Source organism: Uloborus diversus, chromosome 7, assembly GCF_026930045.1.
Source record: "Uloborus diversus isolate 005 chromosome 7, Udiv.v.3.1, whole genome shotgun sequence".
NCBI lineage: Eukaryota > Metazoa > Arthropoda > Arachnida > Araneae > Uloboridae > Uloborus > Uloborus diversus.
In genome coordinates, this window is record NC_072737.1 from 84,032,166 (window position 1) to 84,059,461 (window position 27,296).

Sequence of the window (27,296 nt, forward strand, 5' to 3'; positions counted from 1 at the left end):
GGATTCTGTTTAGCTAGTCAAATTGATTGCAAATACCAAGATTTATTCAACACAAAAAAAAAATCAAAAGAAATTATGAGACATTCATGCTTAAAAAATGGCCGAAAAATGAGGTAATCTCAACAAGAGGGAGGAATCTGAAAACTTAGTTCATCGAAATGTTGCTAAATGTTTTTCTGTATGCAATAGATACTTATGTATTTCTCACCAGGCATAAAACGGATTTTTATCTCGCGGAAAAAGATTTAGAGGGAAAATCAATTAATATATGGAAACAATTTTCAGAATAAACAAATAAAATAATTTAATATTGTGAACTAGTGTTGGATTATTGATTCAGAACGCTAGTTTGGGTCATTTCAGTGCTTACAAATTCAAATAGTGAAAATATCAAATAGTTAAATTCAAATGACTAATTTTTAAAATGATTAAAATTAAAATTGAGTGAGTTTAAACGCGCTAAATCACAGAATGTGATAAGCTAAAACATTCTGAATGAAAGTGTAATATAATTTTTACTGCATCAAATACATTTTATGATTTTTACATTTTATTCGCACACAGACAACAATAAAGGAAAATGTTGTACCTTGGTACGTTCATACCTTGGAACACTGCTTATTTCTAAGAATCCATTTTTAGCAGGATTTTTGTAATCTCTAATAGTAACCTTCACACCGAAATGGTGCCATAGTAAAAATCAACATCAAATGAGAAAGAAAAAGTTACGACTCCAAAGCAATTATTTTCTTCATTTTTGTTTCATTTTCTGTCTTTGTATTTGTAAAACTAATCAACCGAATTTTATTTTGTGATAAAAGAGAAATACTTTAATTATTTTGGTTTTAAGAAAATAGTGATAATAAATAGCGTCTAGATTGACCACCATTTTGGTTTTTCTTAAACCACGTGGTGATTGTACCTTGGACAGCCAAATATATTGTGCCTTGGTACACGTTCCATGCATGGTTTGTAATAATTAAGATATGTTTAGGAATGTAGAATAATGTTCTAATTTTATGTAGTGTTTTAAACACATTTAATGTAAAATAATAAATCGTAATTCATTATTCATGGTTTAATTCATTACCATGAGAAAAATATTTCCCTTTTTTGTGGTACAAAATTGGTTTAAGTATATGATTGTTTCTTGAATCATGAAGACTTTCCCATGGTACAACAGGATGTATCCCAAGGTAAAATAGGATGTTGTACCTTGGGACAGCTTGGAACTCTCACTTTAAATGACTACCAATATTTTATTTTCAAACTGTCTGAATTTTAAAAAATATATTGCATAGAAATATATTGGGGTATTTCAATGCGACTTTTAGATTTCAAATTTGATTCAAATAACTGACGTTAAAAATGAAAATGTGAAAAGTGTCCCACGGTACAACTCTCCCATAATAAATGCAGAGCAAAACAAAAAATTACTTGCAAGTTAATCGTTGACATTTTTGAAATTTGTTTCTAAAAGATGAGACAACAAACAAGCAAAAAAATCATTTAGAATTACCCCAGTCTGCCGTCTCCGACAGTACTAAACTGAACTGAAGAAAAAAAACTCGAGCGCAACACCGTAATAACGGAGTGACTTCTGTCTGATTATTGTTATCCTCATTGTTATTAAAGTACCCGACGAGGTGAATCTTTTTCGAATCGCGTGACAATTCACTTGACATTTGCGTGCATCTGGCAACGGACACTTAAATAGCTTCGCATCGCATTCGACTCTAATCGCATTCAACGTTCGACCAACCCCCCACATTCAGATGAAGAGTTACAAGGAATGTAAATGAATTCTTTGCATAGGAGTCAAGTGGTTCAAGTCAAAAGAGGATTTGATCATTCGCTCCGTCCGTCAGTCAAGAGCACTTTAGGAATTTTTGTCAGTGCTGTGCGAGTTAAAGGTGTTATCTGGAAAAATGATTGTTTTGCAAGCATTAGGTGTTCAAATTTTGTTCTAAACTATATAAAGTGATGTTTTACAAATAAAGTGATGTTTTAGAAATAGGTAATAATCTTAAATTTGTTTTTAATTCATTAGACGGATTCGTAGTCAAGAATTACTCTCCTGTAAAGAGGGTTCCATCATCATTTGTTATGTTAACTCATTTTAAACTGCTAAAAATTGCTAAAATTGTCCCTAGTTCTCCGTCAGTAACCTATATAACCCTTAACATAATAACCTCCCTATCTGACAAGAGTTACCATAGTCCCCCCCCCCATTACAACAGTCAAACGGATATTAAAACAGATGCATGGTTGTGGAATTAAAAGTTGAAAAAATCATTAGGTATATCTATCAACATCACTTAAGCATGTAAACAGGGCCCCAGAGCCAAGGCGGGGGGCCCTCGGAAGATCCCAAGGTTTGGTCGCCTGGTACTCCGGTATTCAGTGTCACCCCCCCCCCCCCATATTCGAGTCGTATCTCCCCCTCCCCCCAAAGGTCTGGCACATGGTTTCCAACCAGGATGGCATAGTCTCTCGTCGACCCTGCATGTAAATGGTTCGTGTTTTTTCCGTGCTTGTGAAATATTGGTGTTCGTAAATGAGGAGGTTTCGCTCAAAAATCCACACAATTCATAATTCACAAAAATCCAAACGGTAATTGAAAATGGGTTATTTTTTAACCAGTTAAAAACCACAATGTAAAATAGTTCGCGCGAACCGAGAAGAAATTTTTACACTTAAAATTGAATAGAGAAAATAACGGTTTTCTTAAAAAAATAATTTATTCCATTACGGTGGTCAAACAAAATGGAAATATTCCAAAGTATGGTCAATCAACGAGCTGCTTTCTCTATACGATGATTCATTCATTGCCAGAGGCCATCTTTGGAGTAATTTTTTTGCATATTTGAGCTTAGTGTTGTGTGTTATAAGAATTTTAGACTGCAAATAACTTAATACTATGCAAAAAAAAAAAAAAAAAAACTTTTTTTGGAAAAACTTTTATTTTATCATATTTATATCCTAAAGACTACGATCTAATTCCTACCTCAACCGAAATTTTTGAACTCATACATAGTGAATTACAAGAACTTTTCCTGGATGTTTTTTTTTTTTCTTTTTTTCTTTCTTGATGATAAAGACATTGTTAGATGAAACTCGACAGCAAAAGAGAATACTAACTTAAAACAAAAACCTAAAAGCAAAGTTTTAAAAGCCTCAGTAAATGTCGTTTTTCGTGACTTAAATGAAGGTTATCACTAAAATAATTGCTTCCACTGAACATTTTCTTGAACCCAAATAATTTCAAGTCACTATTAAAGCAGGATTTTCTTCGTTTAAAAACTAAATCTCCTATTTTTTTTCCCTAATAAAAATGTCTTTAAACTATTCATTTCACACCACACCATCCCACCCCATTTTACCCTATTATATTACACTGTAAACATGCAATTTAATAGTTACGTCAAGCTGTGTAAGATCACTATTTAACAAAGCAGCTGAAACTGAGACTTACTACATAACTTAAACCATTTTCACTCTTAAAAAAAGTGATTTATTTTTATCGATTAAATCAAAGGTGTGCAGTTCAACTACTGGTATCGGAATCTCCGAAACTTTTGGACTTCCTTTTTTCCATTATATTTTAGCACTAGATTAATGTGCGTGAGACAGTTGAAGAAAAAATAATCATCCTAGTTTTGAAAAATGTCTTAACTCAATCCTTTCTTCTTGCACACTCTATAATTTATTCTTTTAATAAATTAGCACCAATTTGCGTTCTTATTATTTCAAACTTTGGAGTATCAATGGAAATGAGACAACTTCAAAAAGAATACTTTTGACAAAAGTACGTGACGAACTTCTTCGTCGAAAGAAAGTGTCGTTAGTAAAATTATCATCATTTCCTACTTTGCAAACGAAGCAAACTTGAGCAAAAGAAGTCAAAGATTTAAGCAAATGATGTCATGCAGCAGAATAATACTACTCCTGTTGGAAAAAGAATAAGCCATTCTTTTTTTCTCACGTCAATTAATGTTTTTTCTTCAAAGCATACATTCATTACTTATTTATTATTCTCTAAATAAATAAATAAGTAATCAATGTATAGTGTTTTGGATTCATATTTTCTTTTTGGAAACGTTTCGTGGGGTCTTTCTTCTTTATAAAAACAATAAAATTAAGTCTTTTCGAGAAGGGGTAGAAATAATAAAAAGCTAAAATGTTCTTGAAATGTAAATATTTAAATTAATTCCAAAAATAATTAATTTTTATGAAGAAATTAGGCAAAAGGCCGAAAAACAGTGCCTTTAAGCTGACATCATTAAATTAAACAAACATATAAAGCATTAATATTTTTAAAAATAATATAGAACGAGTTTTTCTTCTTATTAAGAAAGAAAAACTCATTTTATCTCAATCCATTTGCACAAATGAAACATTTTTATTCATATAATTTCACTTCATTCCCAGAATTTTAAACATTGTTTTCTAATTTTTACGTCTTCAAATATACGGTAAACCTAGGAGAGTTTGCGTGAAATTCAACATAATAGTAAAAAGCACTCAATAGTTTAGGCAAACCTAACCTGGCATGACTTAGTATATAGACTACTTTGGATAGGTGCATAAAACGTTAGCGTTGTATATCAAAGTTGCTGTGGTTGTGGAAATGTTAAAAAGCTAAAACGTGTCATAACTCTTAAGTCATATGTATGTCACTAAATTATATAAAGTATTTTAGTATTTAAGCTTATTTCGTTCATTCAAGGTTAATTTAAATTTTTGTTGCGTTTTGTTGTGTGTGTATAATGATTTGTGTTGATTTAGTTAATTAATACCACTTTTATTAATTACAATGTGTATTTCGATATTATTTCATACGGGGCATATAACCTGATAGAGTGGTACGAGTTGCCTGACAACTCGTTTAATACGAGCCAAAGTTAAAATTTTGTTTTTTGATAATAAATAATTCATTGTATATTTGTTATTACTGACGAATTTTCCACAGCATCTGGACCTACATTGAGAAAGGTCAGAAGTTATCTTTTGTTTTTCATTAACATTATAGCATTTTAGAAAAAAAAGGAAGATTCATGTATGGTGGGGCTTGGTACCCCGAATTACCCTAATTCAAAAGTAATGTTTCATATCAGAGAAAATAAATGCCACTTTTTATTCTTACATTAGACAAATAAATGGACTGATTTTGAATAATTTTTCAAAATCTGAGGAAACGAATAAGTAACATTCGGTAAAGTTGAAAAATCTTCGATTTTTTCTCTTCTTACACAGAAATTACAACATACTTTCAAGAATTAAGAGCGAAAAGTTAAAAAAAAAACTAATAAAAGTAATTTTAGTTCACAAGAGAATTAATCCAAATCATACCATAGTTCTTAAATGTTCTAATCAAAAAAATCTGGAGCAGTTTTCAGTTGTTTTTGGTTTTAAATAATACGAACATATTCTGTTACTATGCTGGATTTACATTTATATCTAAATATCGATTAATTATACATTAAACAATAAGACATTATTTGTGAGATCAAACTCAAATGGTAAATATCTTTTTATTTTCTTTCAGCGGCGTTGTATCGGGATCAAGACAGGTTGCCTCAGGAACACAGCATGAAGTCAAGAGATCATCTGTACAATGACACTTTCGCAGAAGGAGACCTCATCCTCCAAGTTTGTGTTATATTTTCTATTCTCTCTCTCTCTTTTTTCCTATTTTTTTCTCTCTTCCTCCTTTTTCATTGAGATTGTGACAAATATCTCATGGATAAGTAGCGTTTTTTATAAAGTGTATTGAAATGTTCAAAATGTCAATTTGGAGTTAGAAATGGAACAACCTTCTTGAAATTACGGATATGCGCATTTGATAATTTCAACTGCACCAGTTTTGCTCGGCGTAATAGAAATGGAAGAAAGAAGCGTTTTATGTGCAAACACAAACTCACGCACACAATATTTATTTACTTGTTTTATATCACTGTTTAAACTATGGCATAAAATATAATACGGAAATTTTACGACTCCTTCGTAATAAATACATCCTAATACATAATGCTCATGAAATTTCTTTAAAATTCTATACCACTATAGCAAAGAGCGTTTGTTACGAAATATAACAAAGCATATAACAAAGAGCGTTTGTTAATGTGCGGAAGGGTTGAATTGATGCGAAATCTCGTTACAGTGAACTTCAAGGGACCGAAAACTTTGTTCGTTGTAACGAAAATTTCATTGTAATGGAATTTAAGAAATGTAATAGAAATTAAATCAGGACTGAATATTCATTTCGCTGAAACGGATGTATTGGTAATCGTTGTAACGGGTTTCACTGTATTTAATTGTACTTGAACAATAATTCAGAATATATTGGAAATGAGTAGAAAAGAGGGTATCATCTGGGGCTGAACAAGACCCGTTGGACGTAGTAATGAGGCTAAAGGCATTTTGAAGTTTTAAAAAGAATTTTAGGAACAGGAAAGGGGATGGAGGGGGGATTTTCATATAATTTCTTGATTTGTTGAGTTTTACTGTCGGGACGGGTTTGGATAAATTGCGTGAAAAAGTTCTTAGGAAGCTGATCACATTTTACACAAAAATGAATTTGGAATGTAAATTTGATGAAAATATGATATTTCAGCAACTTAAAAGCGGAACTTAATAAAAAATATAGTATCGAAACAGAGACAAAGATTTACAAAGAAATTAGAAAATTACTTATGAAGAAATTTATAAAAACAGTTTTAGGAAATAAAGTGAAATTTAATAAGTTATTAAAACTGAAAAAAGCTTCAAGACGGAAAGGAAAAGTTATTCGCAACTCCAGAGCTCGAACACGCTACCTTGCGGTGATAAACAATACTAAAAAGGTAAAACATTCCATTCCACGTGTTTTCTTTGGGGTAAATTACAGGCTTCAGACAGTTTGTGGTGTAATGTAATTTCAGAAAAATAAAAAAGAAAGCTTCCCACAAACACGATGAAAAATTACTATCATTCACTATGCGTCAAAGCTAATTATAAGTTACGGCATTTGTTTCTTTTACCTTTTTCATCCGTCATTAAACAGTGGCTGCAGCGCCCCCTATAGTTTATTGGAGTTGAGAATTGAAAACAACAAACGTTTGACTAATTATGTCGGTTTTATTTGTTTACTTTTTTTACTAAAGGATGTTTTCCAAAATTTTCAAAATAACTGAATTAATATGAAAGAATAAGAAGGTACTATATTTAATAATTGCGGTGCGCTATTTTAAACTTTTTTCTTTTTAAGGAACTATTCATTTCTTTTCTTTTTTTTCCCTCCAATATAGATTACGAAAAAAATAATTTTAGAATAGATGTTTCTTAAAATAGTTTCTTAACATAGAGCTTATGGAAAAGTTGATGACTAAGACATACTTCTCTGTCTACACAAATACTACCTTTGTCAATTCAGTCATATTTCGCTTTTCTAAAAACTGGGGGAAGGAAAGGGGCTGTAGTAGAATAGACCAAGCTAGTTGTCTCTGCTTGCTGTATAAGAGTCTTGACCGTTGTCATGGTAACTTATGAAAGGGCGGCCATAACGGAGCTTCTGATTGGCCAGGGGATCGTTGACTTCCGACTGACTGTCCAGCTTCCGCGCCATGTAAAATGGCGTCTCATCTAATGACACGCGCTTTGTTGTCATAGCAACCGTTGCCAGGTACGCACGCGACTCGGTACCTTTGCAGAAAAGATGGCATCAGGAGTTTTTTCGGTCGAATTAAGAGAAAAATAACGACCGAATTCTATTTTTTAGGAAATGAAATATCTTTTGCAGCCTCGTAGCGATTATTATTTTTTAGAGGGACGGATTGCAGGATACGTTTGTTGATTGCGCTATCGTATGATACTAGACCATTTCAAGAGGGAATCTGTCCAAGTTTTATTCGTTCTTCAGAGAAGGTTTTCATCATTTATTCCGTAAAAATGGTAAAATAGAAAATAATCTATCTAAATTATTTCCGATTATTTGCTGCCAACGAGAGTGTTATTGAAATTTATCAATCATATGAAATATTCTCTCGAAGAAAACTCTGTAACTTACATAATCCCATAATCCCATTTATGAGAATTAAAATTATTAGCTGATTTTTTTTTAACAGAATACTTCACTAGTAAATATTGTAACTAAATCCCCCAGAGTAATTGATTTAAACCCTATAGCGATTCCTAGTATGGTAATTTGTATACATGTACGAGCGCTTATGACCCACCTCCAAATGCAGGGTAGCCCATTGAGAAGAGATAAAAATAATTTTAATTCCTGCTCTAAGGGGTAGCCATTCCCCCTTAAATATTACTCACAATCTCCAAGAACAGGAATCTCCCTACATAAGCTAAAATCCTGTAAAATTAACCCACCTTCACCTTATAATTTTCAGCGGCACAGTCTGCGCCATGACCCCCTTCTTGGGCCCCCCTGCTGGAGGTAAATTCTGTCTGGGCAAGCCTAATAGGTTCTAATCACAACAACAGCAATCGATAAGCTCGCTGCCGGATTCTACAGCAAGTTACCTTATTCAACTATGTAAACAAACCGATTGTAACCATATACAAAAGCGAAGTAAATCCGTTGTCACAACGGTATTTTGCTGTACGAGATCAAGTTTTATCCGTAAAGCGCTAAGACCAGGGCTGCGGAGTAGGAGTTGGACTGATTTTGGGGTAAAGGAGTCGGAGTCGGAGACGGGAATCGAAATTTTTAAGATGCAAGTGTCGGAGTCGGTTATTTTCCCTCAAAATCCCCGCAACTCAACCAGAACTTGCGGAGTCGGAGTCAGAGCAGGGGCGGATACAAAACCATTTTAGAGGGGATTATGCAGAAAAATGACCCCCCCCCCCATGAACGAACACACGGTTTTGGGTACGAAAACTGCTTGGGGGGTCAGTGAAAAGCACCAAATCGGCCAGGAATAAGGCACTAATTACGGATAAACGTTGCAAATTAGTGTTATAAACAATAAAACGACGTAGAAATTCAAGTATTTACTTTCAAAAATAATAAGTGAACTAAAAAGATGCTGTAATCGTTTTTTATGCATAAAGTGTATGAACACAATCTGGATGGGTACTGTTGTAGGCGGTTTAGAGAGGGTCATGACCCCCATGACCCTCCCGTTGTATCCACCACTGAGTCAGAGTCGGACTGATTTTGGGGTAAAGGAGTCGGAGTCGATTCTAAAACTTCCGGAGCCGGAGTTGGTCCTTTTCCCTCCGAATCCTCAGCCCCGGTTATGACCGCGGATTTCCATTGTAATTTTCACGGATTTGCACAACCAATCCAGTTGCAAAGTTTAAAACCGTACAGTTTACGGGGTTTTTTTTTATATTTTAATCTCAATATAGTATAATTGTATGCGCTGAAAATTCCTGGACTTACAAGAAACTCCTTCTTGTTGGGGGGGGGGAGGCTTGCAGAAATGAAACTACGCAGCAAAAAGAGCATTGCTTGTCACTGAACGAGATTATCTAAGTTGACTGGAACGACTAACCGAAACAAGATTCTCGTACAAAAGAGTATGAATTGGGTAATTCGGCGTTTTTCATCTCAGCATGCCACAGCCCCGAGAAATCTCCGAGATTTTAATTACCACCACACATACTTTGACATCCCATATTCAGCCAATTAATACGGAGATGAAACCGAGGCACCTCGTAATAAGCCAATTTTTCCTATTACGGAGATTGGTCATAAAACAGCAAAAGAAGAGAGATTCCGGCGTCTCTTGGTCTGGAGTCTCATTAGTAACTGCCACCAATGAAAGAAACAGAAGAGATTAATAGACAAATTCTTTACACATTGGGATTGCGTCTGACAAGTGAAGATCTGAGCATTGCCCAGGGTCGCTCTTTCAAAGAAACCGGGGGCGAGCGGCGGCTTCTTTGTCGTTTGCCAGCCGAAGCCACCTTTATGACACCTAGCGTGGTAAAGGGGGCAGATACAAATCAAAGCTAAAACATATCCGACCCCAGTGCGGGCGGATGAATTTACAGTGCGTATCATAAGTAGTTTGGTTGGTTGTGTAATATTTTCCAGAAGTACAAAGCAAAGCTGGCGCTGCATTGGTCAAACATTTGCTAGATGGCGAAATAATACTTTGTCCAGTAAAATCGATTTAGAACATCAGTTTCTCAATCCAGCAGCTATAGTAATGGTCTTTTCTTCATATTATTATTAACAGGAAATACAGTAACGCATTTAGTACTATACTACAGATAAAAATAACTTACCGGTAATAAAGCTGGTTTTTACCGAAGTAAAAGACGTAGTCTTTGACCCTTGACTTAATCAAACAAATAAAATGCATTAAAAAATAATTTAGAATAAAAATATTTTCTATTGAAAATTTCAGACTCGAAAGGTCTTGTCGAAACAAGAAAAGAGAAAATAAAATAAGATGGAGGATGGGGTGAAAAGATTCTAAATGTCAATTAGTAATTACACCTATACGTAGGTACTACGTACTACCCGTACGTAGTTACTATTTTAGTCACGTTTAAGATCTAAGAATTATTGTTTTACGGTGTTTATCGCATTCAAGTGTTGTTACAAGTACCATCCATTTTCAATGAAAATAGTAATGCAAAATGAAACTAAATTAAATAAAAATAAATCAAAACTGTATTATCAGCGATCGAATAACATAAACGGAAAATGAAACAGCAACGTCAGCGTTATTAGAAAATTATCATGGCTCATTCATCTAAATTTTTTTTACAAAAGGGTAATTTATTTGTGAAGGAAATTCACGAATAAAATGACAAATCATCGTCACATAAATAACAATTTCATATTATCCATTAATGGTGTTTTACATAATAAAATAATTAATGGAAATACCATTGAAAGATAGGCTTGAAAATAAATAAAACATATACAACTAAAGACCGTTTCAGGGGCACGTATTTTTTTTTTTTTTTTTTTTCCAAAACCGTGAATGACATTAATTTTAAAGTCAGTTCTCGTTTACACATCGATTAATTAAAACTGGGTACTTATTGTTTTGTGGTAGCATTTGTTTTTTGTTAAGTTCTCTTTTAAAACTTAAGCACACAGATAAGCGTACATATGCCTTGCCAATAAAACGAGCCATTTGAAATTAAAAAACAATAATTAACTTTAACAAATGGTCACTTCTGACATCGGCTATAAACAGCGTGACGCTACGACGCGACGCCTGTCGTATATTCTGGAGGAGATCTGCTCACTATTTCTGAATCGGATTTTTTTTTTCGAAATAGGCCGGAGTTTTTAGTGGCAGGAAGGTCAAAATCATTAGCTCCGGCAGTTGCCTACGCCTCAGTTTTCCATTTTATTTGAACATTCATATTTGCTTTCGTTTCACTCGTTATTTGTGTATTTAGCATTTTGTTTTCAGATATTCCTTGGTGATGGTTTATAATTAGTGTTACGACAAATTTTTCGTTGGTTAACCTTGCTTGTGTTCGACGATCTTGACCAGTCGCTACTGGTAGGTTGATCTAAGTCCCCTATATATACGAGCCGACGCATTTGCGTAAGATCAGCCATTTTGGATCGGAGCGCGTGTTCGAGTGGTTATTTTTTCTGGCAAGATATTCGGAACTCCAGCGCTCGAATACGCTACCTTGCGGTGATTTACAAAACTGCTGATGAAACTAAAACATTGCCACGTTGCGTTCCACGTGTGTCTATTGACGTAAACACAGGCAGTTTGTTCTGAGTATTTATTAACGCAATCGATGAGTCTTAGTTTGCTTTCAGCTACAGAAATTAATTCGTCCCTTAGTAGTATTCTCGAGCTTATCAAAATAATGTTAGTTTTCCTTATTTCCTTCTAAAATATGAGTTGATTGAAAATGGTGAAAGCGAAAACTGGATTAACAAACTTGTATAACGTTATACAAGGTAAAAAATTTTATTGTTTTGTATGAATTTGTAAGAATATGAGTTTTTTTTAATCTTAAATTAATTTAACTAACCATCTTTTACAGCAGCATTTAGTTGGAATGGACGGTATGCAAAATATTTTCTTGAATATATTATCGTAGAACAAAATGAAAAATGTTTCACCGAGAAAGAATTTACTTTATTCTTTTTATTCTCAGCTGAAAGGTTTCGCCAAATTTGTTTAGGGTTATAGTTTTAGTATTGTGCGAGCAAAGTAGCCTTGGCGAGATTTCGCGTTTTTAGTTAAACCATTTTTAATTTTTATCATGAGTGGAATAAAATGGTAGTAAGATTACAGAATTCGATAAGTAAAAAGAAATAATGGTCAATCAACTGAAAAGAAAACTACCACCATATATCCGTAAGAATTCTGTAGATGATTTGCATAACTTGACATAATTAAATCGTAACTCAGAAATTAGAAAAATCGAAACAGAAAAATTTTAAATTAGCCGATTCGGGAATTCGAGAGAAATAACTCAGCAGCCAAGCAAGGCAAAGAAATATCATCTTCTTTCGATAATAATTTGTAATGTCATATTGAATTTTCTAGCATTAATTGTTGTTCTTGTCAGGCCACAATTATTATTTAGTTTTATCAAGAATTGATAAATATCGAATTCAATATCGTGGAAATAGCTGCTTAGAACTACGAACTACGTAGTTTGCATTAATCTTTGACGTTTAGTAATGCTTCTTGAATTCTCATTTCTTTCTACGTGGGCCAGAATATCCACAGGACTTTGAAAATTAATTTAAAAAGAATAAAGGGAAGAATATCTTACATATGAACAAAAATCACAACACTTTTAGCATTTTCTTCGTTACCACATGCGTTTGTTTTAGTTTTTAAGTCGGCCATTAGACAGTGACTGCAGTGCCCCCTATAGTTCGTTGGAGTTGCGAATTGCATTTGTTGAGTTTTCACTGGGAATTATTATTAGCGGCACGTGAATTATTCATTAAATAAAATATTATTTTTGGGTAATTTCGCAAAACCCGAAACTTTTCTCTGATAACCCTAGCTCCGCAACAAGGAAAAATCCGATCCAAAGTGGCTAAACTTTAGCTCAGGCCCGTGTCCAGATTTTCATAAAGGGAGGGGTTTTAATCTTACCAGTAGGGGGGGGGGAGAATTCAACCCCCTTACAGCTTTTAGTTTTACGACAAATTGACGATCCCAGTATGGCGTTTATTCACATGTAATGACTGCTGTATTCTTGAAGGATACCTCCAGCTGTACAAGTTACCCAAGTATTGCTTCGTTTCACAGATTCGCTTTAATCAAACTTTGCTTGCTTCGTTTTAATTAAATCTGTTTACTATGTAGCATATTGCAATGAGTATTAAAAACTCTTCACAAATTCTTTTATAATGTAGAATGTATATCAGGTTGTTATGTTCTGAAATAATGCTTAATAAACTAAACAAGAAGGAACTCTTTGCAGATGCAAATTACATAGCCAAGCACAATCACTAATGCATCTTTATAGATGTAACATATGCCAAATTCACCATAAGCTCCTTACAATAAGCAATATTCTTTCTTTGCATTGGTAGATCATTCAGCGGTTCGTCCGCCGTACTTTTTCCGAAATATTACATCAGTTTGTAAGGCTTTAGCAGTTGTAAATCGCAAAAAACTTCAGAGAGAAAATTAAAATAAAATAAAAACGCTGAACGCAAACTTTCTCATTAAAATAAATTTAAGTCAAATATACATTTTCTTCATTCTGCTTATTTTTTCCCCAAGGGAGGGGTTTAACCCCTAAAACCCTCCCCTTGGACACGGCGCTGCTTTAGCTGATGCGCCAGCCTATCTATATAGCGGCCCTAGGTTGATCACATGACAGCTAATGACGTCACACAAGTAGCACGAGGTGAAACAATACTGATTATTGGTCAAAAATGTCACTTGCTTTAATCAACCAATCAACAACTTAAATTGCGGTCGACCGGTACATCACAGAACGCTGCGGTTAGTCATTGGTCGACCGATTGAGCTCGTCGAACGCAACCCTTGTAAGCTATTTGGGGTTTTTCATTTTGCGCCAAAAAAAAAAAAAACCCTGTTGAAAAAAATTTTGCTCTTGTGCTTGCGGATATAAAGATATGCGGGTACCGATAAAACTTCTCGGAAGGATGCTGAATAAGTTAAGGGCCTCTGCTCGAAAATAAACCAAATGTCCAGTGCTAAAAACGTTGGAAAGGCATGAGACTATTCGCCAATGGTGACAAGTGCACATTTAATCTGTTATTGTCAAATACCTCCACGTTCTCATCCTAAATCAACGCCTCTGGAGTTGCTAGATCAGGGGTTGCACGGCTCTTGGCCTGGATTAAAAAAAGACAGAACTGTCTTCAAGGCCCATCCACCCAGTTAAACCTCGTGTAAAGATAGGTACGGGGAATTCTGGAGTGTAGTGTACACTGTTAAAACCCGGGGTTCCAGACGAGTGAAAATATTCCCTCTAAGGTGAAAGCATAGTGCCTGAAGGTGCAACACAGGCTAGAAAATAGAGCAGAGGAGCCAGAACATCATGCAATCGCAGAAAGACTCATTGCGCATGCGCTTTTTGCCTTAGACATACATTCAACCACCTCAATATGGCGGACAAATGATGATTGCGTTTGTGTGTCTTTCACATTGAATGAAGTACACTATTGGATTAAAACCCAACTTTTCTAGGATTAATTATCCGAAATTACAAGTAAGTACAGCTTTTGATCACTTTGTAGCTTTTAGGGCTTTCAAACATAGTTAAGTGTTTAAAAGTGCATTTATTGCTTTTCAGTAACCGTTAGTCTTCTAGTTCTCGTTTAGCGTTACTATCGTGAAATTTCCATCATTCAAAACGCTACTAAAAATATCTGTCATTATTTTCTTGAATACTCGATAAGCAGCTTTTATTAATCACCAAAAGAACCTTAATAAAAAGGTTTCTTGTGCTGTAATTATAACAGAAAGCTAGCGAGAAAAAAAAATCTCTCTCAGTCTAGCTCTTTTTTTTTTTTTTTTTTTTGCTTTCTCATTCAAGTGTTAGAATCATTTCCTGTTAGCGGTTGATGCTCGATAGCGTTAGAAATTCCTTTTGGTTTTTTATTTAACTGGTTGAAAAACTTTATGTGCATTTATTTTGTTACTCTTTTTTAACGTTTATGAAACGATTTTGTTCTTCCGTAATTGTAATATCCCAGAATATTTTTGGCTCATCATGTAAATAATCCATAAGTACAGCTATGCTTCATTTTCGGAATACGTCATGTTTTAGTAAATGTATAATTTCTCACATGTTTTAAATAATTACTCGTTTTTAAATTATAACGTATTTGTGACAGATGTTTGATACCAAGTGGAGGGGTAGATATTTATTGTTTTATTAATTTTTAACATTACTTTTTGTTAAAAAAAACCATCAGAACCCTGAATTTTTTCACATGCTTTTTAACGGCCCCAGAGTTATTATTCATATTATTTATTTTATGAATTTTTAAGAAAACGATAAAGATTTCACCTGTCCGCAAAGTTTTTCATTTGCTTTTACCGCTCCCGTGAGTCAAAAGAGGTTGAGAAACACTGAGTTAGAGCACGATCAGATGAATTAAAGCTATGAGCACTTCTTAACTATGTTGAAAGCTCTGAAATATGATCAAATGCTGTAATTACATGTTTTAATCATTCCCAATACCGAGTTCAATGTGAAAATGTCCAAAACGTAGAATATCATAAATCAAAACAAAACTTAAAAAAAGAAAAAAAAAATACACAACTGTATAAAAACGCACACAATACGGGGGAGGGGGGAGGAGGATCTATAGTAAGGGTGCCATTTCTCTCTCCGAAGGTTCCCTTTTTTCACTCCGGCTGTCTAGTTTTTAAAAGGTGCCTGTTTTTCACCCTATTTAGAGGTGTGTTTTCGGCTCCGTATTGGGTGCCGCTGGTGAACAAGCGTTTCTCCCCTGAAAGGTGCCGAATGCATCCTGTAGTTTTAACAGTGTAGTGTAGTGTGAAAAACGTCGAAAAGATGTTCTCAGACATACTTTTCATCGTTATGCAATGATAAAAAGTTTCACATCTCTCATTTTAAATTTATTATTAAGTATTAAATTTGCTCTTTTCTTGGTAATTACCATAATAAATCAATCTCTCTCTCTCTCTGAACAATTAATAAATAGCTGCACAAGACATCCCCTGCCACATATGATGAAACGATTGGTGTGGAACTTGATAAATGAAAGTTAATGTGAAATAAAATTTTGACAATGCAGTAGAATACATAATGTTTGATTCACAGGACATGTTTCATTTGTTGAACATCTAATATTTGTATGAGTCGCGTATGACCAATTCTAAAAAATGTCTTTGATGACATACCGCTGCCCTTGAAACCTTTGGAAAATGACTTGAAGGAAAACCATTTGTAACTCTAGTTAAAGAGAAAGTTTTTATTAATATTTGTGTTTGACAATCAAGGACAGCTGGAATCTGACATTGGTAGAAAATATTTATACAAGGAAGTTTGTGCTGCTATGGCAATTTGCAGACATTTCTTTAAATAGTTATTGACAAATTATAATTTAAATTTTGTACTTGAGTTAGCACATTTTTGTCTTTCATAGATTAAAGTGTGTGTATGTGTGTGTATGAGGAACTTTGTTCTGCATATCTAATAATATGTATTTAATATTATACAAACATTTTTTACTTATTAAAAGAAAAATAACACGCATGTTTGATAATATGTATTTAATATTTTAAAAATATTTTTTACTTATTAAAAGAAAAATACACATACATTTCGGAATGTACGTCACTAAAAATCTTGATTGTGGACGACACCTGCAATTTGACTAACATTTATATTAGCTATGTAACTATATTTGCTTTTTTTACAGATTTGCTTTCTGTTCTGTTTTGACAAAATACAAAATGCATCAGTTTAAATAAATAAAAAGCATTATCACCCACCGTAATGTAAAAAATTACAAGACATGACTTAGTTCGGTACAAATATATTGCAATCCTGCAAATTATAAATTTTCAGACCTAACTGACATATACACGTTAAAATATACGGAACAAAATTGAAAATAATCGGTAGGGAGTTTGCCTATTTCCCCCCATGTATCACTTTTTTACCGCATTTCGTTCCCCTCTCTAATTATTCCCCTTCTTGTCAGTTTCTTTCATATATGTATGTAAACACCATGCTCTACCCAACTCCATCACTGCGAGCCCCTTTGTTGTGGGGAGGCACCGTCTTGACCCCTAACCCCCTGTTTTGTGCTCGACCCTATGGAGATGCCATAATATTTGCCCACACAGATACACCTGCCCGAGAAAAGGGGATTGGGGAACCCTGACCATTTCGTGGTTCTCATTTCTGCAGAAGTTTTTTTTCTATTTCGAGTCACAGCGAAATCAAGTCGTTTGTATATCAACTCATAAATTTGAATTGTTTGCGTCTAGATTAATTTTAATGTTATTTTTTTTTTTTCAAAATCATTGATAATGCACTGTGTAAAGTAGGGACAGAGGGGCTAGTTGCCATTACTTTACACGGTAAAGTGCAATCATGTATTTTATATTTCAGTATTATAAGTATTTTATATTGCTGCTTTTAATTGGCAAAATAATTTAGAATAAGATAAAATAAAAATGCAATATAACTGTATGCACAAAATGATTAAAAGGCCATTTGGATAAAATAGATAAATGGAAATTGGAAAAGGAAATTGCCTCAGGGAGTAAAACGGTAAAACTCCATAGGTGTTAAAATGGTCAATGGCACAGTCAATGAGGTTGTTCCCTTCAGTCAAAAGTAATACTTTTAGTCACTGAAATTGATAGAAAAAGCAAATAAATAAATAAATAAATAATAATAATAATAATAATACTAACATGGAGCGAGAGAAAACTTTCATTTTCCCAACGCTCAATTTTAATTAATTTTTTTAACTGTCCGATTCTGAAAACAAGGCGTGGTCTTTATGACGTCACAACTGATGTACTTTTGCGCATCTTCACTGGCGGCTCCACGGCATGATAATCAAGAAGCGAATTAAATATTGCGCTCTACGCTTGCTACCAACCATATCGTTGCCACTACATATGAAAAAAAATGCGAATTAAATATTATGATCCGTGAATGTCATTTCATCATTTGTGTTGTTATCTCCAGAAGCGTAAACAATGAAAGTGCACCCATTAAAATATTTTTTTAAAAATATTAAACTTAGTCGAATTATTTAAAAAATGGTCCAATCCTATGTTTTTAAGCATGCTCTTTCGGAAAAAAATACTTTTAAAATTTGGGAAACGACCCCATTGCCATTTCTGTCAATTATCATGCCTTTTCAATACTCTTAGTAATTAAAAAAAAAAGACCTTTTTTCATTAAAAAAATCTTTTACCATTTATTTCACTGTCATTGACCCTCACGAACAAAGTTTCGGTAAATCATTTTGCACCTTTTCACTATGTATATAGTTTCTACTTTTAAATTCTAGTACTTAATATCTTTTGTTTTCTGTAGGCGTTGAGTGGGTTTCTTCTAATCCTTACCTGTGATGGTGAAGTCTTTTACACGTCGCACACCGTAGAAACATACTTGGGCTTTCATCAGGTAAGTTGGCTAATGTTTTATAATTAAACAAAATATGGATATTGAAATGATTTGTTGCTTAAACCACTTAAATATCATTACTGCAGCATTAATTTCTAAAGGTTTTATGTCTTTACAATACATTGTAAACAACATACAATCGATAACTCTACAGCATCTAAGGTACCTGCAATCAATATACCAGATAACCCTGTTGCCGGTTACCACATTCAGAGACTGTAGTTTCGTTCTTATAAGAACTCATCAGTCTGGAATAGTGCATAACCGAGCTGGAGGCAGATGTCATCTCATTGAAGCTGAGAGTGCCAACAAACTGGTAGATAAAGTAAATTTATCTCACCAGCGAATGTTCGCAGCATGCTGCGGTTTAAAAGCTTAAAACACGTAAAAAGCAAAGATTCGAAGTACTGTATCCGAGTTTATTCACGTTTTTAAAATAATGTAATACCAATTAAAACTTTCTTAGTTGATTTTTTATGTGTGAGTTATTGTTTCCGCACTTCCAGCTCACGGTTTGCACTTGTTTTCACGAATGGAAGAGAAATATTAAGGAAAAAGATATAAACTTGAACGATAAGATCACATATAATGAAAACAACTCTCCCTTAAGATGAATAACCTAACATTTAATATGAACAGGGGTGATGGGGCAGATAACTCGTCCTCAGAAACCTTGTTTTCAGTCACGTGTTCAATATTAGTTTATTAAGAACAGAACATGTGAGGACATTCATGACTCCCCTCCCCCATCTTTCCCCCAAAGAGTTAAATTCTGGCTCCAGTGTTGAATGAAATATCATTTCTGAACAAGGCCACTCAAATGGGAAGTCACAGGAAGTCACTGTGACCTCCCAAAATTTTCCTTATTTGGCAAATTTTGTCTGATGATTCGGCAAAATCATCATCATTCTGCAAAATTTGTAGTTCTATTCAGGGGTGTTCTCCATACACGCCGCATACTCTTAAACATTTTTTATACACATAGCGTAAACCCTCAAGTTTCAAAAATTTTCATCTTATGACATATTATGTATATGATCGCATACACATATTGTGCGTAATGGATTACTGGGAGTATACCATAAAAAAATTTGATGGGAACATCACTGGTTCTATTCGGTAAAATTTATCATCATTCGGCGAAATCTGGAGTTCCAGTCGGCAGAATTATAATCATTCGGCGAAATCTGGAGTTCCATTCGGCAAAATTATCATCATACGGCAAAATTTAGTGTCCATTCGGTAACGTTAGGATTTCTGCCCAAAGGCAGCTCTTGCTCTCTCTTATCCTTGATTTTTCAGTCCCGGAGAAAGAAAAATAACGCTAAGGGTGTGACACTTCCAGACGCAGTCATCTGTGACTGACACAAAACATTACTGATATTTATATTTCTGCTCACAATACAAAATTAATAATAATCCCGCCCCTCCCGACCGCTTTTTTACAATTATCATGGGGAAGAAGAAACAATTCAAGCAACAATTTATTAATAAAAAAAGAAGGCAAACAACGAGGTCGAACTCATTACATGTGTATTTGTTACATGCGATTCCTTTCGGTCGCGTCATCTCTCCAACTCCGCCCCTTTTTTTCAGGATAAAGGGGTTCCCATTCATTTTTTCCCCTTCTAATCATTTCTTTTCTCCCCGTTCGGGGGACGGGGCGGCGGGGAGGTGATTTCGCATCGCGCGGGCGAATCCCGGCGCCGCTTGCGTCTGCCGTTCTCGTATGCCCCGATGCTCGGCCGGCGGAGATAGACGTCGAATCATTGCATCATTTCTGAGTAATGAGGTTTTGCCCCGGATAGGGTTGCAAGAAAGGATCGCTTTGGCGACGTTTGGCGAGAGTCGGTTTGGGAGGAGGTGGATGCTGAGAGGAGAGAGTGGTTTTATCTTGGAGATTAATTTTGTGAGGGTACTGTGCTGAACTGAAAATGTGTGCACGTTAAAATCAAGTTGTTATATTTCTCGGCTCTAGGAACAAAACATTTATTGCACATGTAACCCAAATTTTCTTGTTTTCCGTGCATCTCTGTTAGAGAAACAAATGCTCAAAACTTAAAATTAATTTTAAATATGTTTCTGGTATTTTAAATTAAAAAGAGAAGTTTGGTACGGATTTGACACAGTTTTTAGTTTTTAGTGTCTTGTTGCTTTTACTTGTACTATCTAATCCATTAGAAGAATTTAAAGCAAAGATGAAATTTTGTTCAGAAATAATATTAATAGCAGTAACTGTACGTAACAGGAACAAGAGAATAATGGGATTAAGAACAACAACCATGCATAAAAAAATAATAATATAAAAAACAACAAATAAAAGTGAAAACAACAGTAAAAATTAAATAATTACAATTTTAGTACAATGAACTAGAAAAGCTATGTAATAATAATAATTCTAATAATAAAATAAACACATAAAAATATAGATGCAAACAATAACAGTTAAAAAAATTTTTTTTAAAGAAGAAAAACTTGTTGTTATGACAATAGTAAAGACACAGGATGAATAATATAAGAAGTATTCAAAGTTTTGTTACTTTTCAAAAAATAATAACGAAATGCGAATAATAATGAAAGAAATAACAAGAAAATATTTCTACAAACAACCGTGAAAACTGCATATAAAAAAAAGTTATAACAGTAATAATGCAGAAATAATGATAACAAAGATTTTTATAAGAGTTTATGATAAGAAAAGTTGTATGAAGATAGTATTTTTATTTCTTTGAAAAATGTATCGCTTCATTAAGCTCTTTTTTCTTCAACTCTTATCAGTTATCACGTATTCGAGTCAGCTCAGCATGCAAATCGACCAATGAGCGATCACATGGGGTGGTCTTGCGCTCGTAATTTGTTTTCCCAGCATAACACGAATACATGTACAGGAAGTCGTATGTCATTAAACTGATTGTCGTGAAAGATTGTCGCAATTTTAATTGCTTTGAAATTTAACGAAGAAAAAAAGGAAAATAATTTAAAATATGATACATTTAAAATAATGCTTTTCAATTCTGTACTATGGTACAATAATTTAATTCAATCATTTTTTTTCCTTTTCTTTTTTTTTACTAGAAAGATTTGCTATGAATATATGTATTGAAAGAAAACGAGCTGATGTGTGCATCACATGACTTCCTTTTACTCCAATTTAAAGATAATAGTGCCTCGGAGTGAGCAAAAAAACACTTTAAATACTTTCATTACAAGTCGATTGCGAACCGAAGCAAAGAAAACATTTTAGACAGATAAATTTTCCCAATATTGGCAGTTTTAATGTGATTCAATGGTTAACTCTCCAAATATGGTCAAATTGAAACCAAATTATTAATTAAAAAAAACCGCCAAATTCGTCGCCAAGTTGGCAACAAAACTTGGCGACCAAAAGCTTGGCGATATATTGCCAAATGTTGGTCAAATTATAGCACCGCTTGAGTTTACATTGAAATTAACAATGATTTTACCCTATAAAGGTGTAAAAGACCCCCTTTGGAACATCCGAATGCAACCAAAAGAGAAGGTGCACAACTAAACTCCACTTGGAGTCTATGTATCAAATTTCAACTTTCTAGGACATACCATTCTTGAGTTATGCGAGATACATACACACATACGCACATACATACGTACATACAGACGTCACGAGAAATCTCGTTGTAATAATTAACTCGGGGATCGTCAAACTGGATTCTTAAGGTGTCTATACGTTCTTAGGCATGTATCTACGTGTGATCGGGTTGAAAAAAAAAAAATCAATATTCATTCGGGGGCGAGCAAAATGGAAATTAAGGTCGATTTTTGAGTGAAAATTTTTTTGCGAATACAATACTTCCTTTTTTGTAAAAGGAAGTAAAAAGAAAGAGAGAAAGAAATTGGAATTTGAAGATATTTTCAATTTTGTCAAATAAAAAAAGTAATTTCTTGCTGGGTGGGAGGGCTAAAAAGGGGGTTCTTTTTACCAACCCGAAATTGCTAAATAAGTGTTAAAGAAGATAGATTCATAATTTTCTGCAGAGTGGATATTACGGAGGGCTTAATTTCCTTTTTTAGTTTTTGCACTGAGTAATGAAAAGTTGAGGACAAGTTTAAAATAAGAACTTCACCGGAATGAACTCTCACCATAATGTTTACATCAACAGAGAGAAAAATTTAATACAATTTCATCGGACCAAAAAAAAAGATGGAATAGTTTAAAATTTTCAAGCACTAATTTTTTATATGTTACTCATCCAATGCCAATGAGCATAAGAAGTTTCAAACTTCTTGGAAACTTTTTGTTGATGCATTTTCGTTTGATACCAGAGAAAAAAATCGACTTTCTTGTTTAAAGGAAATCCAACACAGAAAGAAATGAAAAAGAAAGAGAAGAAAAAAAAATATAGAGAGATTTTTTCCCCTCCCAAACTGGATAAATCAAAAAAAAAAAAAAAAAAAAATCAATCATTTATTTATTATGAGCATTTATTTATTAATTATTAACATGTATTACCCTATTTTGTTTTACATTATTATTTTTGTCCAATTTTATTTTTATTCTTATATTTATCTGTTTGTTTTTTAATCTTCTCATTTATCTGTTCATGCGTTTTTTGATTCAATTACATATTTCTGCTTTCCATCAACCAGCCTACTTTTTCTACGTGCATCTTAGAAACTTTCTATTTTCATACCGTTGCATGTTTAGTAATTTCTACCTATGGTGTGAGTGAAGGGTATTTTGGTTTTTTAAGCTTCATATTACTTTTATTTTGGTGTTCAGGTAATTTTAAATTCCGTATCCTTTTTTTTACAGACTTAAAGACTGCTTAATATTTTGCTGGTTGTGATTTGAAAGTAGTGGTTCATTTTATTTCTGTTCCATTATATTACGTCCCTCTCGTTCCAGTTTTATTTCACTATTTTCAGTAGTCTAATTTAAATCACTTTTATATTTACTTTAGCTGTTTATTTTACAATAGCTTTAACTTTACTTGAGTTTTTTTATATTTACAAAGCATTTCAAGTGTTAGTTTCTAAGCTTGCTCATTTAGCTTAGTACTTTCGAATATGGTTGATATTTCATGTACGAAGCTGTATCTATTACTGTATTTTCAGTATATACATATCAGTACATACATATTAGATGACTAAAAACTGTAATTATCAATTTTAAAGCAAGATTGATTTCAGAAATTAAAATAATCAATAATATTTATTGAATTTGAAACGCAGTACGAAGATTCAAAACTAAAACAAAAATTTAAAAGCTGTACGAATCAAGTGCAACTGTCGTAATATTGCAGAATAATGAGAAACAGAAATTTCACAAACTGAATAAATGTTTCTTTCCTGTAGTGTTTTTTAAGAGCCAAATTAGATTGTTACCTATTAGTCCTACTATGTTATTTTTAATTTATCCCTCAGTGTGTTCAAGAGTTTGCCTTTTCCCTTTTTGTTCCTTCCTTGAAAATAAAATGTATATGATATGTTTCGGTGTAGACAACTATTAGATAAAAGATTTCTATCTTTGTAAAATATTTCGCCAAAAACTAACAAACATTTACATGTGAACCAAGATTTCCCCTTAACGTCTAGCAGATTCCCTGAAAGATCAATGCCTGGTATTTAACTACCCTGAGAAGAGATATACCCAACCTGTATTGGAATAACCATTATGTGAATCTTCTAGAAAATGACTCCCTTAGGAATTATTTTAAATCTCTGAACTTGATCGGGTTTAAGGCACTGAAATGTTAATCGTGTACTACTTGCATTTACCGGACGAAGCCTCTTCCAATGTGAGAAAACAAAACCAATCTTCTCCAAACCACTGCTTCCTTCAAAAATGCATTCTCCCGATAATCCCCCCCCCCTCACAATTCTCATGTCGCTCCCCCTCGGGCGCGGGCGTCGCTTCATTAATTAACCTGACATAACAGATAATTAGTCGAGCACGCTGGAAACTTGGCGCTGTGCTGTTTAATGAGGTTATCAATAACTCCGCTAGCCCCATCGGTTTCTGATGCCTATCTCCCCTCCTCCTTTTCCCGAATATCTCCGGGGCCATCTGAGTGATGTTCCCTGTCACCTTTCTGGGGGGCGCCTCCCCCCTCCTCTACCGGAATCGCAGTTTTGTGTGTATCTATACTTCCTTTCTCTGCTCCGAATTTCCCTCCCTGTGGCAAAATCCCCCCCCCCTCTTCGTTTACCTGCACCGCCCCGATCCGCATCCTCGCTGATTTATGGAGATCGGGGGTGGCAATATTTGGTGGCGGTAGCGCTTGTTTTTTGAACACCCTTGGCGAGATTTCAGCGTGATTTATTTCACCTTTAAAAAATTCTTTAGTTCCGGTCATGTGCTAAATACAGGAAGTTAGAGGAAGGAAAGAATAAGAGTTGTTTGTTGGAGTTTTTGCTTTTTGAATTGTAATTTAGCTAAAAGACATAAATAAGCTCATGCACCCATAAGATTAAAATTCTCCTCTTCACGTGACTACCCCACTATTTCTTCGAATATTTTGTTTTATAGGCATGTATTTCTTTGAAGAATTATCAAAAGAATTTTTGACCAACACTTTAGTCATGTGCTAACTACAGGAAGTTCGAAGAAAGGGAAAATATGAGTCGGTCGTTGGAATATTTGCTCTTTGAGTTGTAATTTAGTCATAAAACTTGAATACGTCCTTGCACGGAAAGATTTAAATTATCCTTCTCACGTGATTACTCCACTTTTTCTTCGAGTATTTATTTACAGAAATATGTTTTCTTCAATAATTCGCAAAAGGATTTTTGATCAACACTTTACAGACTTGTAGAGCATTTCCTATATGCTTCAAAGAATTACCCTTTCCCTTACTGAACGTTGTACGAAAACAACCTTGTGTAAATGTTTTGAACAAATCATCGTTATTAAAATGTGTTTCAAAGTTACCGTGCATCAGGGGCAGATGCAAACCTGTATTTTTCAGTACCTCTGTATTTTTCAGCTTGATTTTAAGTAGCATCAAGCTGAAAAATACAGAGTTTTACGAAAAAATTCTGGAACTAATTCAGTGTTAATAAAAAGCTCCAAATCGACGAAAAATAAGGATCCAAAGTAGGGAATAAACTTTATTAATTAATTTCAGAAGAAATGAAAGGAAGTAGTTTTTTAAATATTTACTTGAACAAATAACTGATACACTGAAAAGAGTAAGGACAATTCATAAGTATTCATTCATTAAGTACTTGAACACAGTGTGTAATAGTATATTTGCATGATATTCTATATCATCCATCTGGAATGCAATTGCTAAATTATGATCACAAACAATAATGACGGATAGATAATATCGTCGACGGCTTAGGGGGGAGTCATGACCTCCATGACCCCTGTATCCTCCTCTGCTGTGCATGTCGTCTTAATTGAGTAGAAATAAACTATGTCACGAAAATGTACTAATTTATGCAAGAGCTCCATTTCTATTCACTAGTGGCGGTGATTCGTGGGAGGGAAAAGGGGGGCCCCACACATTTTTCATCAAAGACTGCTTCAACGTCAAGATTTAATTTCGAAACATTCTGGGTGAGATTACCCGAACATTAACGTCACCAAATATTGTTTAAAATTTCAGTTTTATGACTTCAATTTTGAAAATTTTTCGGGGGAAAACATCCGAGCGCACTCCCCTCTTCCATTAAATTCAAAGATGACCTAAATTTGCGTTATTAAGACTCCAATTTGAGGAGAGAAATTCAATAAGAGAATCCCTCAAGATAGCGTAAAACTGCGTTTTTAAGACTTCAATTTGAAATAAAAAAATCCAGAGATCTTTTTCTGAAGTCTCCAAAGAAATTTATGACAGAGTTTTTAGGATTTCAACAGTTAAAAAAAAAATACTGGGAGTATAAACAACTACATAACGTAACTGACAACCCACCGAATCCTGAATTAAACACTAATTTAACTATACGCGAAATTAGTCTTTAAAACTAAACCTACTCAGTTACGTTAGGTTTAGGTAGTATATAGGAGGCCCCGACTTCAAAAGCTTATTAAAAATTAAGAGATCGTATATAATTAGTTAGGTATTTAAAATAATTCATCGTATAGTAATTTAAATCAGTGTTTATTTTATAATTCGGTGTTTATTTTGGTTGATTTTCGTACTGGAATTGTAAAATAAATTTCATTTCTATGTTTGGGTAGGAAATAGAATGTAAGTGTAATCAGTTATTTTTTGCTTTTTAGTTCCTGGGTATTTTTTGTAGGAGGTTTTTTTTTTTTAAATTTATTTAAAAGTAATTTATTTTTTGCTTTTTAGTGGTGTAAATAACACGGCGAGCGTCTCGGAAACTTCCGACGACTGTGAAGAAAGGTTTTTTCAAATGCGTAACTATGTACAAAAAAATAATGTCTTCATCATTTGTTCAACTTTATCAAAGTTTGCTTTCCGAAAGCAAATGCTGCACGAGTCGCTAAAAAAAAAAAAAAAAAAAAAAAAAAAAAAAATCGCTTTAAGTTTAAATTTGTAAAATTGTAAATTTTAGAATTGTAATATTGTAAATTGTAATTTATGTTTCGCAATACGTGTAATGTAATTCGTGATAAAAGTCGCATGTTTCTTCACATGGCCCCACTATAGATGAAGATTAAAAATTCCACTAGAATGAATTTTATGTTTGCTTCAGAGAATCCTTAATTCAAAAATTTCATTATCATTACTCTTAATAATATATATTTTTTAGTACTTTCTTTAACTATAGGTAAAGAAAGTTTT

At 33.7% G+C, this 27,296-nt stretch overlaps 1 protein-coding gene across 1 annotated transcript in view; it reads left to right on the forward strand.

The window, feature by feature from the left end:
* LOC129226765 (uncharacterized) overlaps positions 1–27,296 on the forward strand; it is a 190,535-nt gene that overhangs the window by 135,954 nt on the left and 27,285 nt on the right. The window contains exons 3-4 of the mRNA XM_054861395.1: positions 5,549–5,652; positions 18,469–18,558. Of these exons, the coding sequence (XP_054717370.1) occupies positions 5,549–5,652; positions 18,469–18,558 (194 nt within the window). The remainder of the gene's footprint in view (positions 1–5,548; positions 5,653–18,468; positions 18,559–27,296) is intronic.